Source organism: Leishmania panamensis, assembly GCF_000755165.1.
Source record: "Leishmania panamensis strain MHOM/PA/94/PSC-1 chromosome 27 sequence".
Lineage (NCBI taxonomy): Eukaryota > Euglenozoa > Kinetoplastea > Trypanosomatida > Trypanosomatidae > Leishmania > Leishmania panamensis.
The window spans coordinates 640323-659349 of record NC_025873.1 but is presented as its reverse complement, the minus strand read 5'-3'; the positions used below and the strand labels follow the sequence as shown (position 1 = coordinate 659349).

The 19027-nt window shown below is 58.5% G+C and overlaps 4 protein-coding genes across 4 annotated transcripts, besides 3 other annotated features; all 4 read right to left on the bottom strand.

Moving 5' to 3' along the window:
• Positions 1-93: 93 nt before the first annotated feature.
• LPMP_271660 (molybdopterin synthase sulfurylase-like protein, putative) lies at positions 94-1461 on the bottom strand (the record flags this gene model as incomplete). Its single annotated transcript, XM_010701951.1, has 1 exon — positions 94-1461. The coding sequence occupies one exon, from the start codon at positions 1459-1461 to the stop codon at positions 94-96; it is 1368 nt and encodes a 455-aa protein (XP_010700253.1).
• Positions 1462-2024: 563 nt separating this feature from the next.
• Positions 2025-2420: a repeat region.
• Positions 2421-2623: 203 nt separating this feature from the next.
• Positions 2624-6493, bottom strand: LPMP_271650 (hypothetical protein; the record flags this gene model as incomplete). Its single annotated transcript, XM_010701950.1, has 1 exon — positions 2624-6493. One exon carries the CDS (start codon positions 6491-6493, stop codon positions 2624-2626), a length of 3870 nt encoding a protein of 1289 aa, XP_010700252.1.
• Positions 6494-7170: 677 nt separating this feature from the next.
• Positions 7171-11022, bottom strand: LPMP_271640 (hypothetical protein; the record flags this gene model as incomplete). The annotated part of the gene is made up of 1 exon (XM_010701949.1): positions 7171-11022. One exon carries the CDS (start codon positions 11020-11022, stop codon positions 7171-7173), a length of 3852 nt encoding a protein of 1283 aa, XP_010700251.1.
• A 1762-nt stretch (positions 11023-12784) lies between these two features.
• Positions 12785-13371: a repeat region.
• Positions 13372-15560: 2189 nt separating this feature from the next.
• Positions 15561-15957: a repeat region.
• A 155-nt stretch (positions 15958-16112) lies between these two features.
• LPMP_271630 (hypothetical protein) lies at positions 16113-18833 on the bottom strand (the record flags this gene model as incomplete). The annotated part of the gene is made up of 1 exon (XM_010701948.1): positions 16113-18833. One exon carries the CDS (start codon positions 18831-18833, stop codon positions 16113-16115), a length of 2721 nt encoding a protein of 906 aa, XP_010700250.1.
• Between the last annotated feature and the right edge of the window lie 194 nt (positions 18834-19027).

Here is a 19027-nt window from a genome sequence, read left to right as displayed (position 1 = left end):
AGCACATTTCGTGAGCAAAAACCACAGACGTCAAAAAGACACTGACCCAAAAAACAAACCAGGGGATGTGTGCGGCAGAAGAGAGCCACGCCGTCAGTAGTAGGGAAAGCCTCTGTCCACTTCGCAGTGGTAGGCGTTGAGGCCGCCGCTGACGTTCTGAAAGACGCATTGGCCAAGTCGAGCCGCCGTCGCTCTGTTGCCCTTCGCCTGTTCCTCCTCAAGCGCCGCCTGAATCAAGGCTGTTGCCTTAAGAGAGTTGATACCGCGACGGCACAGCACGTAGACCATCACTTCTGGCACTGTGCTGCTGCTGTGCGTGTCAGACTGCGGTGGCAGTGCCTTCTCCAACACCTCCGACAAGTGCGTCACCACTGTGCCCGCCCGTTGCCACTGCTGCATCGACTGGTACGGCACATTTACAGAATGCGGCAGGTGCGCCATATCGTACTGCACGCGCGCGCGCACGTCGAGTGTGATGCAGCGCTCCGCCGCCGCCGCAGCAGCAGCACCGGGCATGTGCGCGGCGTACTCTGAAGCACTGCATGATCTACCAGGTGGACTTGACGTGTAGGCGGCTGCACACGACTTCGGGACGTACTCAGGGCGTGCCAGTATAGCTAAATCAGCGAGTGGCGTCGCGTCCGCCAACGCTGTACCGCTGCAGGCCACACAGCGTGGCTGCCGCCCGCGTAACTTGACGACACGCGAGGTGAAGTGAAGACCGTTGAAGAGAAACAGGCGGCCACTCAGCGTCTCACCGACACCTGTTGCTACTTTCAACACCTCCAACGCCTGCAAGCAACCGATCATACCCGGCAGAGGGCCCATTACACCGCTGTCGTTGCAGCTGCCAACCGCTTCTGGAGGAGGTGGCTGCGGGAACAAGCATCGATAGCACGGGCCTCCCCGATAGCCGTAGACTGAGAGCTGCCCGTCCCATCCTATGGCGCTCCCGCTAACGAGAGGCTTACCGCACCGCATCGCAGCGTCGTTGATGAGGTAGCGCGCCGCCACGTTGTCCGTGCCATCAACGACAACGTCGCACGTAGCCAAAAGTCTCTCGGCATTTGAGGGTGTGAGAGCCTCCACGACTGCGTCAACATGCGCCCCTGGAAATAGTCGCAGACACGACGCTTTCGCACTAAGCGCCTTTGGCTGGCCAACCGCTGCCGTCGTGTGAATCACCTGCCGCTGCAAGTTCGACAGCTCCACGTCATCAAAGTCAATAATTGTGAGCCGTCCGACCCCAGCCGCTGCGAGATACAACAGAATAGTGCTGCCCAGCCCGCCAGCGCCGACGCACACGACATGGGCATGGCGGATCTGCTCCATATGAGCAGCACCGATCTCCTCCACTAGCATCTGCCGGCCAAAGCGCTCTACAGTGTCCTTCGTGAGGGTCGGTGCAGCAGAGACGAACGCGCCGTGCGGCAAAGCATTGCCACTTGACGATGCGTCCATCCTGATGCGGACGACAACAATATAAAAGGAAAAATCCTGACGGAAGGAGGAGGGAGAGAGAGAGACGTGTGTGTAGGGTGGGGTGGGGGGTGGGGTGGCCTGGCGTACGTGTGAGCGCGTTCCCACTGTATCGTCTCTTCTAATCCGCCTTAGCCGTTTTCTTTTTTTTTTCCTTTCTCGTGCGCCTTCTGTTCTGTACTCTCCTTCGAGCGGAGTCTTGAAGGATGAGAATCTGCTAGCACCAGCAGCCCACCCCTATCACCGAGGGTGCTGCACCCAACGCCACTGAGCGAGTGGCAACTCAGTGACAGTGATTTCAACCTGCAGAGATGCTCTGACGCACAAGGGAGGAGTGGAAATTGGGGGAGGGGGAAGACGGAGAGTGTTATCATGCGCAATCATTCCACACCTGCTCACGCTTCAGTCACAGCACACACGATGGAGCGAGAGGCAATGTGACCCCCATAAGATAAGCTCACAGTGAAGATACATACACACAAGCACACGGCGTTGCACTACAGCAACACCCCTTTCTTTTCGTATTGAACGCAGCCCTGATGACGGCTGGCCACCCCAACGCGTGTGGTATTCGGCCCAGTGCCCACTCTGTGGAGAGGACAGACACGCAGTCTACAGCCTGCCCTCGGGTATGCGGCCACGTGGGCACTTGGTGTCGATGGACACGTCTGGCCTGGCGCTGTGCGGACGAGACGTGTGGTCAGGGTAGCATTCGTACCAGCTCACCACGCCTCGCGTCGGCGGCATAACACACACATACGCACGCACCCGCTGTGCTCTCTGTGCTAGCTGTGATGCTGAGCGCAATCCTGGGCCTGGCCTGTGCTGCCTGCCGTGGAATGGCAGTGCGGCGGAACGACACCCAACACAGCTGGTCGGCCCGGTTCCTTGACAGAGCCGTGTGGTGCAGCAGAGGCATATGGGCGAGCTGCGATTGGCTGCGCATCCCCGCTGACTTGTTGGCGATAGGACGAGGAGCTGAGAAAAAGGAAAGGCAGCTGAGCCAAACAAGGAAAAGATGTGTGCAAGTACGATACAGTACACTAGGCATCACTGAGCACTGGGCAAAGTTCGTTGGGCTGTGAAGGGCGCGTCCACCACGTTCGGTTTGGGACCTTCCCTAAATCACCACCTTTCACACACTCTACACAAAGCGATCGAGTACACTGGGCGGGACTACGTGCGTCCGTTCCATCTCCGGACACCGCGGGAGGTAGCCTTGGAGCACATCCATCCACACTGCTAGCGCGTCGGCGCAGCGGCACACCAGCGGCGGCGCCGACGCCTTGTCCTTCCCCACAGGGGCTGGGGCCCTAGCAAGGATGGAGACTCGCATCACCTGCGCGAGTAGCTGTAAGAGAAGGCGTGTCGCCTCTAGCGGGAATTGCTGAAGCAGACTCGCAACGCCGACAGCGAGCACGGTGGGGTCTACGTCGGCGTTCTTCCCCGCCGGAATGCAGCTGTCAAAGCGGGGGCTGTAGGTGCACTGCTGGACGTTGAGCAGCACCATCACACACAGCGGAAGCACAAAAAGAGGTAGTGGCAACTTTGTCGGCACCGCCACAGGGAGAGCCACGCCGCTGCTAGTGGCGGGAGGCGCATGTGAAGGTGCACCAGCGTTAAACCCGCTTGTCGTGTTGTCACCACTGAGCGAGACACCGCCACTTGCGTCTACTGCCTCATAGACCGTTGCAAACGGCTCTGTGAGGCCGACAGAGCTGAGCAGCGGCGCCGTGCTGCACACTAATCCCTCCGACACCTCTGCGCACGGTCGCGAGGCGCCGGCAGCCCTCGCCTCGAACGGATCCCTCGCAAGATGGCTGTCCAGTGTTGCGACGACGGCGGTGTTGACGGCCTGCACGCACGCAACCAGTGCGGAGCTGTCTTGCTTGCTGTCTGAGCGCAGTTGGTGGGCGATCAGCTGGCGCATCACGGCGATGCGTCCGACGCGCATCATAATGATGCCAGTCTCCTGTGCAGCTGCCGATGCCTCAAGCATGGAGGCCAGCTTTTCATAGTCTTTCAAGAAGGTCTCTTTCTCCGGAGTCGCGGAGGTAGGCATGCACCGCGTCCAGACGTCTTGTGTGACGCCACGCTGCGCTTCCTCAAGCGACACCACCGACTCTGCAAGCCGTTGGATCAGTAGCTGCACGTCTTTGGTGGCAATAAAGCTCAAAAGCTCGTCGAGGCAGGCTAGCCCGGTGCAGTCCACTGCATCCGCGACACGGGAAAACAAGCGCGGCCCCACACACTCGCACAAACGGCGCCGTGTGAACCACGAACCGTAGGCGGGAAAGTAGATGGACTCACGGGGGTCTGTCAGGTACAACAGGTGCTGGGTCAGGTGACCAAGAAAGCTGTACGCATCCTTGGGTTGCGCCGGCACAAAGTATGGGATCGTAATGCTCTCGGATTGATAGGGCGAGCTCCACGGATACACCTTCTTGGGGCAGAGCGCGTTGCACTCCATCTGCAGGGTGAAGCGGACAATGCGCTGAAACTCCTCCATCCAAATTTTCAGCCCTTGCACGTTCACAAAGTCTTGGATATACTCAAAGGAGTTCCGCACACCACGCAGCCGGGCCCCAAGCTGCACCAGCTCTTTGTCAAGTTCCTCTACCGATGACGGCTTGGACCGGTCAAACCAGATGCCGGAGTGCAGCTCGCGCGTGATGTGCTCAACGAGCTCCTTGCGTATGCCGTCCTCCAGGAGTCGATGCGGGTTGACGCGCACGACACCCACCGTTGTTTCTTCCATTGCCAGCAGTCCGGCTGCATAACGGGCTATGTCGGCCGTGTATGCACAGAGCTGCTCCCGCGTCTCGAGTTGGCTCCACTGCTTCCACTCATCGCGCTGCAGCTTGCTTGGGCACTCACGCAACCTGTTCGTGAGGAGGTACGTGACTTTGTTCAGCACCTCGAAGATGGAAGTCGGAATCACCTGTAGAACGCTTCGTAGAAACGAAACCACCTCCTCTGAGTAAAAGGTGGAGGTGAACTGCAGCGCACGCTCAAGCCGCACATCGACTCCCAGAACACTTGCTGCGCTGGCGGCGATGCCTTGATCAATACGAATGCACGGCATGTGAAGCAGTGACGAGAGCTTCACGAAGAGTGCTTGCATCTGCGCCGCCACAACTGGCTGCTGCCGAATGCGACCCTGCAGCTCGCGAACAAGGTATCCGCGTGCGGAGAGCAGCTCCCATGCATAGCTGAAGTCAGTTACGGTAGCGAGTCGACCCAACACACGGCGCTCAGCATTCATATAGTGCAGCATCTGGTGCAAGTCAGCACACGTCTCTCGGACGTACTGCAGCACCTGAAGCTGCTGGTTCACCTGGGCGAACTCCTGTATGTTCTCCAACGCCGCCACTAGCCGCTGCAGCTTGCGCCGTGTCGTGTTCGCGCTGTGCCGCTTCATGTGCAGGTTGGCGATACGAGCACCGACTTCCGCAAACCACCGCTCCAGCTCTACGTCGTGTACAGACGTGTCGAGCAGGTTGTCCTCCGAGAAGAAGTGCGATAACTTCTTCATGCGCAACACCGCCTGTCGCTTCGCACTCGCCCAGCGCGCTGTCTTCTCCCGCAGCAGTACGGCGAAGCGCGACTGGACGTGGTGCTCCAGCTGCGCCGTTGCCAGCAGGAGAGTCAGAAGCTCGTCGGTCTCAAAGCTGGCGCGCACCGCTTGCCCAGCAGCCGACGCGGCGGCGCGCAGGCTCTCTTGATCGGAGTCGCCGTGAACGGGAGACGCCGGTGGCGATGTCGCCGAAGCGGAGCACACCCCGTGGAGCACAAACCAGCGCAGCACCACGTTGGATTCCGTGATGATGGGCAAGAGCGACGCGTGCACATTGTCCAGGACATAGTTCTCTGTCAGGACCCCCTCCTCCAACACTGTCTGCACACGTTCGGTGCTGTGTGCCAACGCGCCACACATACGTTGCAAGTGATAGGTGACATTGTGCGTCTCAAGAGTGCGGCACAGGGCTGCACGTGCTGCTGGAAACGCCGCCCAGGCAACAGATAAGTCTGCTGTGTACCCACCGTAATAGTGAACGACCCAGTTGTCGGCAAAGTGCTTCTCGACCAATTCCTTCATCACCGGCAACTGCTGCGCCAGCACATCACCACAGAAGAAAAGAAGAACAAACGCGAGACCGCCTTGCGGGGCCATGGCAGCGCTGCGGTGCTCTGGGTTCGGGTAGTGGCTGGACATGCGGTAGATGTCGTCTGACCGGATGCACGCCAGCAACCGCGCAACAACGCCCTTCTGCACCGGAATGCGTTCAAAGACTTCGATTGAGTGGTGGCGGCTGCCACCATCACTACAACCGGCAGCCGCTGGTGACACCGGCGCGCGCTTGGCGGGGCTTCCGGATATAGCTGCGCCCCCACTTGCTCCCTGACTTGTGGCTCGACATAGCTCCGCCACTTCCACTGTGTGTGCCTCTCCGGCACCTCGGTACCGCACATAACTCACGATGATGCGTTCTCGCACCAGGCCGCCTATTTTGTGGTCCATCAGGAGCAGCATCACGCCGTAGAGGTGATACAGCTCGCAGAGGAGCTGCTGACCATCCAAGGACTCCAGGACTGTATCCAGCGTTTGGGCCACGTGCTGACCGTCTTGGATCTCGCGTACGTAGCGGTTCAGCTCGGTTACGTAGCCATAGATGCCTCTAAAGAGCGTCATGAACCTCTCCAGCAGCTCCATGTGCGTATCATAGAATTCCTTGTCCAGAATCAGTAGCTCTGTTGAGCCTGCGATCGTCTTTTCAATCTGATCCTGGTGCTTGAAGTAGCTGAAGTCGAAGATGAGCTTCGCGTACGGTGTCCCACTCGGGGCCGTAAACTCAGTCGGTATGTGGGCGGCCAGTCGCTGCAGGGTCGCAAGGATTGTGCTGCCTCGTGCCGCCAGCTGCAGCGCGTTGCGGCCACAGTCGTCGTCGAGGAAGTTGACGCTTTCCTCATGATCGGAGGAGTGATCGACGGTGACCCGGCCCCGATGCGCCATGGCGCACCACTTAGGGTACAACCCAGCCGCAAGCAGAGGAAAAACCAAACAAACAAATAAAGAGGCACGGGAAGTCAAATGCCTGTCTTTGGCGTAGGCGAGCTGAATCTCTGCGAGTGCGATAATGGCAGAGAAGAAGAAGGCAGGCGCAAGATGGAGAGCAGGTGGTGAGCGGAGAGGGGAGGGGGTGTACACTGTGGCAGCAGCAGTCGCAGCGCGCTGCAGACAACGAAGAGCCAAATGTACTGTGAGTGAAGTGGAGCGGCATACACGACGAGGGGAGGGGGAGAATTCCACACCTTCCCAAAAGACAACACAAGGAGAGAGGCGTGGCTCATCGCACGGTCGTGTGGCACAATGACAGGCGCCTACTGCAGCGCATATCGCGCGTCCACCTCGCGGTGACGTCCTTCACCGTGTTTCTCGTCATCTCCCTCCGTGCGCGTCATTAAGGGCGCTGACTTGCAGACTCCCCTCACATTCCGGTCCAGAGACTGATAGCTGTGTTGCCTCCTTCCCCTCTGCCTGCGAGTCTTCCCCACCCCCACCCTCACTGCGCTGCCATGCGTACAAGCGAGCACGACGATGCGTGTGCAGGATGCAGCCTCGACAGATCCGCAATGGCGGAAATACAAGCGGGGCTCGAACCTCTCCGAGGGAGAGAGGCGCGAGCGCGCTCAGCGTGACGCCGAGGACACAGGCACACTCGACTGAGAAGTGCCTCGACTCGGTGGTGTTGAGTCTGAGGGGAGGCACCGAAGGAGGGCCGTTCTTGTGGGACGTGAGGGCGGCGGGAGCTCGCCCCTGTCGGCACGGGGTGACACGGAAAAGCGCGTCTGCAGCAGCGATTCCACGACACCCCAGTGCTGTGCCCACTCCTCGCGTGCTGCGGCTTCGGCGGCGTCAAGTACGGGATCAGCCGTGTCCTTCGGCGGCTGATACCACCGCTGAAAATCGTGACTTGGGTCACCGGTAGCCTCCGCCGAGTCCTTGGCCGCGTTCTCGGAGTCACCCACAATGGGTGATCGCAGCTGCCGCAAGAGATGCAGCTGACGCGCCTTCCACGCATTCTGCGCCACGTAGTCCTCTGTCGGGTATGTTGTTCTCAGTCGTGCAGCTCCAGATATGGCGGCGGGGTGAGTGTCCACCGCGCACGTCTCCGCCTGTGTGCCGGCCTCCATCCGCGCTGTCGGATGGAACACTACGTGTGCTGTGCCTCTTTCATGGAAGGTTGGGACTGCAGCGCTCGATCCTACCGCGTCGCAATTGTGCTCAGGTCCACCTTCCTGTCGATCTGGCGAGGAGGAGCGGCTGCTGCCCCTCGGTGTTCCTTTCCTCGGTGGGAGCACGGATGGGTTGTAGAGCTGCTCAAACGTCGGCACGCCAGAGGCCCAGCGCAGCGCGTGATGTCGACGTTCCTTCGTGAGACCCATGTCTACCTCCAACGCTGTCAGCGCATCCTCGGATCTGCTGCTGCTCCCGTAGCTCTTGGTCGAGAGGGTCGGGCTCGATCTTCCATGACTCTGCCTCTCGTCCGCCGACTCCACGGATGTGGCCGCGTCAAAGTCGGCGACGCCTCCACTCGTTCTTGGCAGCGAGCCTGAGTGGCCTTCCGAGCGGGCATCTGTGGACTGCGGCATCGATGTATCCACATCGGCGTCCTCTGGCACGCTGTACACACTAGCGCCAGGAGAGTCACGAATATAGGCCTTGTGATCTGCCAGCACACCGCTGTCTCCACCCGCTGTATACCGTGTGGTGGAACCCTTCACCCCAACGTACATGCGTCGTTGCTGTACCTGTAGTGCCTCTGCAGAACTGCTCATGTCAGTGGCAATATAGGAGGCCACGCTGATTGCAGAGTTGCCGTGCGCGCTACTGGTATCGTCTTCAATTTCGCTTCGGATGAGCGAGGAGGGTAGCAGGTCAACGAGTTCCTCCACCTCGGATGGGATCGAGTTCCCTTCGGAGATGACATCTGACGACAGTTCGGCTAATCGGTCTGCGAGTTCTTCCTCGATCTCGTCTAGCCCAACTTCCCTCAACATACCAGACCGCGCGATCCACGCAGAGCGTACCACGGCGTCTGAGTTACTCGCTGCTTCGAAGGAGTCGCTAGCGTAAGAGAGGTCGCCGTCACTGTCAGGGCTCCGTGACACTTCGGTCGAGACGGTACCACTACTGGCCACCTCGCTGTGCCCGGAGGCCACATTCCAGCTGCCTACCTCCTCCTGGATGATGCTGTCCGAGACGACAGTCCCGCTTTGATCACTGCCATACTGCATCTCTTCCTCCACTGCACTGGTGTCAGTTGAGGCGATGGCGTCGCTGACGCTGCTATTCATCTCGGTGAAGAGTACCTCCGATGTTGTATCATGATCACTCGCCACCCTCGTTTTAAGCCGCGAAAACGAGGAATGCTGCCGCCGCGGCGCGCCTTTGCCATGCCCACTGCCACTGCAGCGGGGACCGCTCCCCTTACCTGCACCCTTAGAGATGCCCGCCACATGACGCAACATATTTCGCATGGACACCTCATCCGCGACTGTGGAACCGGAGAGCAGCTTGCTGCGCACCTTGGCGAGGGCCTTCGTTTCCTTCAGCAGTCGTGTTGCCTTTTGGCGAGTCTGCCACTGCACATCAATGAGCTTCAGGTGGCGAAGCAGGTGGTCGCGGAAGTGCTGAAGGTGGCGCACGTTGCGTAGCTGCCGGTGTAGGTCCTCGCGCCAAGCAGCTGATACAGTGCCCCTCGCTTCCTCTGCCGTTTCGCCAGCGTACTTTATTGCGCTAGAGGTCGAACTGGAGGTGCCTACTTTCGCCGGCTGCGGGGTGTGTTGTCTTTGCTGACCAGTGCCGTGGCTGGTCTCTCGAATGTAGCGGGATTGGAGCAGTCGAGCAGAGGCGGCCGAGACGCACCGACAGGCGTCAAGGAAAGCTCGCAGGACTTCAGCAAAGGGTGCTGCGCGTGCGTCGTCCGCCCCGGAGGGGCTGCTTCCCTCACCCCTGCCGCGGTGACTCCCCCTTGACCGATGTCCAGCAGTTACCCCTTCTACCTCTTCCGAGGCAGTGCTGCGCGTGTGTGAGGATGACGTCGCTTCCTCCGTAGGAATCGAGCTACTCACAACAGGGCCTTTTGCACTGCTTATCGAGTCATCCACAACTCTACTCGAGACGTGCGAGTTAAACGTGTCCGTGCTGTACGTGCCATCTATCGACGCGGCTGCATCTGCGATGCTGTCACTGCTCTGAGTGGAGACTTTGTCTGCACCTTCTTCGCTCGCTTGATACATCTCGTCCCTAACTGTGGAGAGCTCCTGCGAGTAGTTCCCCTCCCCCTCCTCTTCTTCCCTTTCGATCTTTTTTGAAGATGCCGTGCACACTGTTGTCGCTGCGACAGAGGTGCCGACCGACGATGTCGAGATGCCTTGGCGGTCCACAGTGTCGTGTGGGGCCGAGACGTGCTTGGATCTTGCCACAACGTAGCGGATGATGGTGTACGGTGTTGGGGCCTCCTCGGGACGGACGATTTCCATCCCAGCGACAGTCCTTTGCGCCTTCCCCGCGGGAGCGAGTGGGGCTCCTTTTTGTGCCTGTGGTGCCCTCGGCACATCAGGAGCGGCAGTAGCAGCCGGAGCGGCGCTGCCGCCGCTCGTTTCCCGAAGCTCGCGCGGTTTTGAGTACGTGTCGAGGATATCTCTGAGCAAGGAGCCCGTGGGAGACGCAGGGGGTGGGGGTGAGGCAGCGCTGCTTGTGGAGGGCGTTGCCGCACTGTTGTCACGGTGCGCCAACGGCACGGATGCAGGCGTCTCGCCGCAGTGCGCAGCTGGCATGGGAATAACGCGGACCAATGCTGACGTTTGGTCATGTACGGTCGATGCAGTGTCCACCATAGCCGGAGGGGAGCCGCCAGGCCACACGCGGGCCCAGATGGCGCCTTGACGCTCCGCAAGTGCCTGCACGAACGCTCGCGTGCGCCGCTCTGCTTGAAACGCTCGAACAGAGTGCTCGAGGACGTCGACGTGGCGAGACGCCGCCGTCAGACCGCGGTGCACCTTCACTTGTTCCCGAAATCGCCGCTCCACTTCTCGCACACGCATCGAGAAGGGTACTGTGTTAGTATCAACACTTGGCCCAGTATCACACTCCTGGCGAACTGCATCGGGGTGTTGCACACGCGAACCTTTCGCGGCAAACGCGCCCCACTCCTGCTGCTCATCTTCAGTGTGCTGCAGCATGGGTGCTTGGCCGTAGTCAAATTCGCTGCTTTCCACGTCACAGAGCAGCCGCGCTGTGTGATTATTGGGGGCCATCTCCCACGCTCGAATTCTCTCGGAAACCGAAGGCGACGACACCGCAAGTGCTCCAGCAATCCCATCAAGTGGGTTGTTGCTTTGTCTCTTCACTGGGAGGACATCTCCCGCGGAAACTCTGGTCGCAGGAGTACCCTGAGCAGGAAAGAGTACCTGAAAAAGTGTCGTTGTCTCCGCACCATTCAGTAGCGACAACGAGTATGGATCCGTGGCGCTCATCAGCGACCGGAAGCAACAACGCTGCACACTGTAAAGATCTCAAGTCTATGAGTGATTGTGTATGTATGGTGTACACGCGTAGTAGGCCTCTACGGCGCAACGTGCGTGATTGCGTAAAACAACAACAAACAGGCAAAAAAAAGGACTACGGTTCAGTCCTCACACCTGAGAGAGTGCGGCGTATCCGCAGATGGGGAATACGCCAAATTAATGGCGGCCTCGTCTGTTGGGAATCTACCCAGATGTCTGCACACACCAGGAGCTACAATACACACACACACATGAACGTTAACGTGTGTCTGTGAGCCTCTGCGAGCGGGGGATATGTTGATGGGGTCTTGACGTTTTCTGTGCCCACCGTGTCAGAACGTGGAAGCGCAAGGAGGCGTCTTCGCAAGCTTAATGAGGAAAGCAGATGTGTCGTTTCTACACGCATAGTCACACGCGCTTGAGTGCTCTCAAGCTGCCTATCAACCAGAATGAGGAGGGTAGCACACACGCGCACGCAGAAAAAAAAAGAAGAGGAAGCGAAGTGAGAGTGGGCAGTGCGGCCGTGAATCGAGCTGAACGATGTTAGTGGCCTTCTGCGCAGGAAGAGCTTCGTACCACACGTCAGCGAAAACACCGAGCGGGAAATCCCCAGATGCGCCGGAGTAAACGTCTTTACAGGTGGCACTAAAGGCGCGGAGAGATTACTACATCCATCGCGCTCGCACGTGCAGCAGCAGCAGCAGCAGGCTTGCGCTGTTTCATTCATCGAGTTGACGCGCACGAGGTGGTGCATTGTGGGCACACGCACATGAGCAATTTCCAGGCCAGGCACCCACACAGCGGCGCTGCACGACAAGCCACACCAGCGTGTGTGTGTTCTCGAGGAAGGGAGCAGAGGGGAAAAGGCCAGAGAACGGAGTGAGAGGAAAGGGACAGCGTCGACCAAGGCCAGAGAAAGACAAACAAAAGAGAGATCGACCAGGGACAAGAATCAAGTGCGACGCTCCCAAGGATGCAATCACCAAACCCCCACAAAGAAAGAGCGAGTGGGAGAGGAGAAGGAGGGGGAAGGAGGGGGGAATGAGAGAATAACGAGCCTGGAAGAAACAGAATGGGGTCACGGTAAAGCGCATACGAAGAAGAGCGGAGTTTACGGCGAGGGTATGGACGCAACGCAGAGAGAGGGAGGGAGCAAAAGAGCATTAGTTGAGCAGAACGCGGGAAAAAAGCTCGTTGCTGATCACTGAAGACAACGCAGACTCCCGTAAATAATGTACGGAAGAGAGAGAAAGAGCGAGAGAACGAATGTCTCGCAGACACATGTACGGATGCGGTGAGTGTTACCACAAGGTGGGCTATAAGGTGGAGGAACAAGTGCGGTCCCCGTGTACGTGCCTGTAGGGATTGAGGGTGGTGGTGGTGGTGGCAGGTAGAGCCATGGCAAAGGCTAGATAGCCATGCTTTATCCGTCGCGCACGACACAGTCAACTTGTCAGATGCATGGAGAAGAACGCCACATCTGTGCTGCGCTCGAGGAGACCCCCTCTGTCCATCGCCCCCCCCCCACATCCAAGCCCATAGCAGTCTTTACCCCAGATGGCCGCTGAAGGAGAGACAAGGGGTCAAAAATAGGAAAGACAAGACGGAGGTAAACATGCGCACCCCACTGCAAGCGATTCAGTGCCTCTTCCTAGCACGCTTCAGATGTGCATGTGCGTTGAAGAATAACTACAGCAGGGGTAAGAGGAGGGGGACTAAGAGTTTCTTCTCATTCAGCACGCCCATTCTGCCATGGACCATATGAGTGCACGCAGCTCAACCAAGTCAACCACAGGCCCCATTGCGCGTGGTGTGCGGCAGCCGTAGACACACGCGGTGCAGCAACGCACCGACACCGTCATCCGAGCACGCCCTCCCCCCTGCCTCGAACTCCACCCACCCCGCGCTCCGCAGGCCGCCCCACAGCCGCTCCTCCCACCACGCCGATCGCCACCTGGTGCATCCCTCGGGGTGGCACTCAGGCTCCCCACACTAGTACGTAGCGAGGGCCGGGTGAGACACGTTCGAGTCGCGCCGACACGCTGCCCATCACATGGGTGGCACAGGGGGAGGGGGGTTCACGGACGCGGGCCGCTGCGACGCAACGCCATCCAGGACCGGGCTGCCAACATCAGCAGCGATCCACCCCCGCTCTGACTTCCCTAATGTCGTCGGTATGCGACGTTGCCACCATCCGAAGCGGTTCGGCATTGGCAGGGATGGAGGAGGGCTGCCTGGCTTCTCCACACCGCAGAGTGGGGGAGGGGGGGATACTGACCCCTGAGACGCCACGCGCTGAGGCGTCCCCTGCCATCATGGCATGGATAAAGAGCGAAGAAGAAAATATGTGTGAAGTAATGAGAAAAGGCGTGACTTCCGCATGCGCTATACCATATAGAGACTCCAGGTGTGCGTGCTTCACGTGAGATGTGGGTGAGAGAAACACTCAGCGGGGAGGGAAAGAGAAGAGACAGCGAGTTGGGTAGTAGTTGCGGATTGTGGAAGGAAGGCTCAGCGGACAAGGGAATGCGGGTCTTTCCATCCCATGCCCGTAAATCCCAGCACACTGCCGTGCGTGTTGTCATTCGCAAATGTGTTAGCGAGACAGGCATCTGTCGTCAGCGCGCAGCGACTTTCCATGAGTAGAAAGCAGGTGGCCCAGTCAAGCGGCAAAGCAGCGTCACTTGTCTTTTGCGTTCTGCCGACCGCCTTCACTGAAAAGTACTATCACATAACTCGAGATGAATCTCTAGTGTGTGTGTCTCTCTCTGTGTGTGTGTAATGGTGGGGATCTCTTTTGGCCTTACTGCGCTCTTTCCGTTCACCACACGAAAGTGTGTCTACCGAAGAAACGAGAGCGGCACGGGGTGAAGCGAAAAGCAGAGCGAAACAACAAAAAAAAAACGGTAGAGAGCGAGAGCGAGCGAGCGAGCGAGTGAGTGAGCGAGGGCGAAGGAGGCCCACAAGCGAGAAAGAGAGACGTTGGAGAGGGAAAAACAACACACCCACCCACACACCTACACACACACACACACAGACAGACAGAGAGAGGGAGAGAGAAGAATGACAAATGAAAAAACAAACAAACAAAAACAAACAAGCGTTCATTCAGAGGAGAAGAGACGCGAAAGACACCGCCCACAGTGGGCAGCTAATAGAGGGCTTTCAAACACAAGCGCCCAGGGAGTCCCAAGTCATCGCAGCTAACCAAGAATGAGCAACAGCAACCACCACCACCACCACCACAGCGAGGGAGAGCAGAGATGGTGATGTTCCTCCTGCAGCTGATGTGAACGTGAACCAAGCCACATTCCTACACGTATATGTGCCTGCTGTTTCGTTGCGTATCGCTCGAGAGGTGACCCAAACAACGTCATGTCCCTCCCACCCCAACGAAACGAAAAGAGCAAGGGGGGGGTACGAGGTGTAATGGCGCTGGTGCGGCAGAGCCCAGCCCTAAACAAGGACGATGAGGAGCCGTCAGAGCACGTAATACAACGGAAGGAGGGGGAGGGAGGGATGAAAAAGAGCTCTTTGGGTCGATATCACCTACCACCAAACATATACACAGACGACAACTCCGTGTTGGTGTCAAGAGACCATTCGCATACATCAAGGACGGCAAACGCTAGCAGCAAGCAAGAAGCGAGGGACAACAACAACAGCAAAATAGAGGTGTGGGACAAGAGGAGGAGGGGCGTGCGTGTGTCGGTGTGTGCAGAGCGGGGTAGAAGGGGGGGAGGAGGGGAGGTCTCGAATCAAGCAGAGAGTAAAAGCAACACGTCTCTCCCCCTGGCCAGCTGTTGTGCTCTTGGCGTGTGTCACACGCACCGAAAAGAGGGATTGTTAAGATGAATGGGAAGAAGACGAGCTCGAACGTTGCGCTTGAAGGGCTCTCAGATGGCCATGGGGAGAGACACTCCGTCAGCTGCAGTACGAGGCATGCACATGGCGCTGGTGACTTGTTACACGGGCTGAGCAAATCAAAGCCAAAGTGGAAAAGAGCAAATCGAGAGAACGCGAGACGCACACGCGCCCACATGCAGACACGTGATGGATAAACTACCATCAACCAGGCGATCGACAGAGCAAAGAGGGAAAGGGAGAGAGGGAGGAGGAAGAAAAACGCCTGGTGCTGACGTAGGAAACACAGAAGGTGAGAAGCAACAAGCGAAGACGACCCGACACAACGCGCGCGTACCACCACAAGGTCCCAGAAATATACACATATTCACACCCCACCACTCGCAGAGAATCGCAGCCGGCGACGGGGCCAAGGTTAAATGGGGGGCGACACCTCCACCCCTGATTCCTTTCCTCTCACGAATACGCAAGAGAACACGAGCGATAAGACAACAACAAAGGAAAACAGAGAAGGGCCTTGGAGATGATCCCTCCACACATCTGCCGTCGAATGACGTGCGTCGATCACAAGCAACTAAGGAGAGAGGCATATTTTCCTTTTTCTCAGCTCCTCGTCCTATCGCCAACAAGTCAGCGGGGATGCGCAGCCAATCGCAAGCTCGCCCATATCCCTCTGCTGCACCACACGGCTCTGTCAAGGAACCGGGCCGACCAGCTGTGTTGGGTGTCGTTCCGCCGCACTGCCATTCCACGGCAGGCAGCACAGGCCAGGCCCAGGATTGCGCTCAGCATCACAGCTAGCACAGAGAGCACAGCGGGTGCGTGCGTATGTGTGTGTTATGCCGCCGACGCGAGGCGTGGTGAGCTGGTACGAATGCTACCCTGACCACACGTCTCGTCCGCACAGCGCCAGGCCAGACGTGTCCATCGACACCAAGTGCCCACGTGGCCGCATACCCGAGGGCAGGCTGTAGACTGCGTGTCTGTCCTCTCCACAGAGTGGGCACTGGGCCGAATACCACACGCGTTGGGGTGGCCAGCCGTCATCAGGGCTGCGTGCAACGCGAACATAAAGTACAATGGCAAAATAGATGTCGATGCGCAAGGCGAATCAGGTACGAAGGGCCATGTGGACAGAGCGTGTTCACGCATGCACACTTGAGGTAAGGTTGAGGGGATCCATGTGCGTACGTTGTCTACAGTGAGTATGGCGGTTTGTAGGAGGGGTAGGCAGAGTTTACAGGCTGCTGCTGCGGTGGCACTGGATACGGGTACGCACTCATCTGCTGTGGGGGTGGTGGCTGCACCGACGGCATCGGAGCTGTGCTGCTGAGTTGATCGTACGACGGTGGAGCAGGCGGCTCCTGCTGAATAGACAGGGGAGGGTACTGATATGGCACGGACGGCGCCGGGGGTATTTGGTTGTACTGCTGCTGCTGTGGCGGCGGGTACTGCTGTTGTGGCGGCGGGTACTGCTGCTGTGGTAGCTGCTGAAGGGACGGCGGTGGGTACTGGTATGCGGGCTGCTGCTGCGTCTGCTGCTGCAGCGAGGCAATCTGCTGCTGCAGCATTTCTTGACGCCGCCGTGATTCGGCGATTTGGCTCTCCACGTCCTGCATCTGGCTCATCTTCGCCGCAATCTGCGCATCCAGACGACTCTGCACCTCCCGTGCCTGAAGCTCGCGACTCGTTGTGTAGGACTTGGCTTCTCTGAGAGTGGCCTCAATCTCGTCTATGGCCTTGGTGCCGTACTGCACAACGCTCGCAAAGTCCTTCTTGAGGTCTTGATAGATGGAGCAGGCGTTTTCGAGCCCGTTCGATACCTTCTGTATTTCCACAGCCATGGGGTCAGTACTTTGTAAAGTGCCGATCTGCTCCATCAGCTCCTCGGCCTTGGGCACTAATTCCCGCTCCTGGCGCACCTTCTCGTTCACCTTCTCGATCGCGTCCGAGATGTCCTTGGAACCCTTCGCCAGTATCGCGTCGCGCTGCGTTGACTCGACAGAGGAAATGCTGAAGACCAAGTCGTCGGACTCTAGCTTGTCTTGCAGGACCTTCTCTTCCTCTGCTTGTTCATTCTCGATGCGTGCCCTCGTCTCCACTAACTCCTTCAGCTTCTCCACGAGCGCCATGACCCTGCCTGACTGCTGGCGTGCCTCCTTGGTTTCCACAAACGGCATCAGCGCGTCCAAATCTGCAATCGGCCAGTCCAGACGGGCGATGTTCCTTATGTGTTCCTCCATCATCATCTTCGCCTCGTTGAACGGCTTCACGAGCCACCGCTGCAGACCCTTCTCGTGCTCACTGATGGCCGCCGAGATGGTGCAGTAGTCCGGGGTCTGGTTGGAGACGGGGTGCACGGCACGCCACATCTTCTCTCCGTAAGCTTCCACATAGTGCCCATCTGTCTCACTGTCCTTTTCCAGCTCCGCGCTCACTTCCTTCAGCTTGTTCTCGGCGGCCTGGTACAGTTCACTGCACGCACTCACGCTGCTCATGAGGATGTCGGTCACGCTGCAAGTTGCACCGCTCGGGGTCTTGTTCTCCTCGCGCAGCTTCAGAATGTTTGAGCGCAGCGGCTCCGGCACGCGGTTGCGGCCCTGGAACTCGCCGGACATGGCCTGTATGGCCGCCACTACCCCCAGTGTCTGTAGCTTTGCCTGTGTGCTCTTGCGCGTGTTGGCGGCGGCGGTGGTGCAGACATGAACGAGGTTGCGCTGCTTCTCGCGCCAGGCGCTCACTGTCTTCGCGATGTGCGCGGAAACGATTCCGAAAAAGGGGTCCTCTTCGCGTGTCGACACAAACCGCACAAAGCCTGGGTGCACCGTCGCGGTGCCGAGCGAGCGCGGCAGCCCCTCTGGCTGCGGAACATCTTTTGGGATGCGGGCAAAGTAGACAGACGCATTTGCCTTCTCGGCCTTCTCCTCGACTGTGTTGGCGCTGGTGACAATGCTGTTGACCCACACCGTCAGCGATTGCGTCGTCATGCGAGGCAGCTTCATTAGGTGCTCCTTTGCCTTTCGGTAGTGCGCGATGGCCTCACCCATCTCGCCCTCTTCCTCGCTCTTGATGCCGAGGTGAAGGTGTGCGCGCGCCTTGAAGATGCAGACGTTGGCTCCGAGGTGGGCCTCGACGTCCTTTGCGTTAGCCGCCCTCTTCTTCAGCCATACCGAGTTCTTGAAGGATGAGAGAACGTCCTCGTATTGCTTCGCCGCCTCCACCGTAATCTTGGACAGTACATCGTGCTTTCCCTTCATCGTCTCCTCCGCCTTGAGGTACCCGCAGTGGTGAGCCTGAGCGAGACACAGCCGAGTGAGCATTGCCAGCGAGTCTCGCTTCATGTCACCCTTGGTCAGCTGGTCTGGCGGCAGGCGGTCCAACATCGAGGTGACCATCTCGTAGTAACCGGCCGCGTTCTGAAAGTGTTTGTACGCACTCTTCACTTCCTCCATAGACCCTGTGTGGGCCTGCGTCACCGCCACGTACGCGTACGAGGCGGCTAGGTTGTACACGCAGCTCACCAGCTCCGAGTTTGAATTCGTACTCTCATACTTGGTTCCGTCATCGAAGCTGTCATACCAGACAAATTTTAGGTTTTTGCTCACGTGTCCGCTGTGTAGTGGCAGATGGGCCTGCGCTTGCCCCACCAGGCGGCAGTAGCGCAGCAGCGTGTGATTAATAAAACTTTCGTTCGGCGTCTGCTTCGAGTCAGAAAGGGTGCATGCCTTCACAATGGTGTTGTGGTACGCCGCCATAGACTTGATGGCGTCATCGACGGTGGTTGTATTGTTGCTCGCATGGTTCGTGGCGATGTAGCGCGAGCAAAGCGACCAGTCCGGGATGTCCTTCTCGCCGAGGCGGAATGGTAAGAAGATAAACCGATCCGGTGAGTGAGTGAGTGCCTCAGAGCCGGACATCGTGACGAGTGAACGAGGAGGAGAGCAGAACTTGGCGTGTAAGAGAAAGAGAGAGAGAGACAGCACACGTGAGATGGCAGGAGAGAGGTGGTGGACGATCAAACGCGACAAATCGCGTGGTGGAGAGGCGCTGAGGTCACCCAATGCGAGGTGAGGGAGGGAGAACAAAGAGTAAAAGCAAAATATACACACAC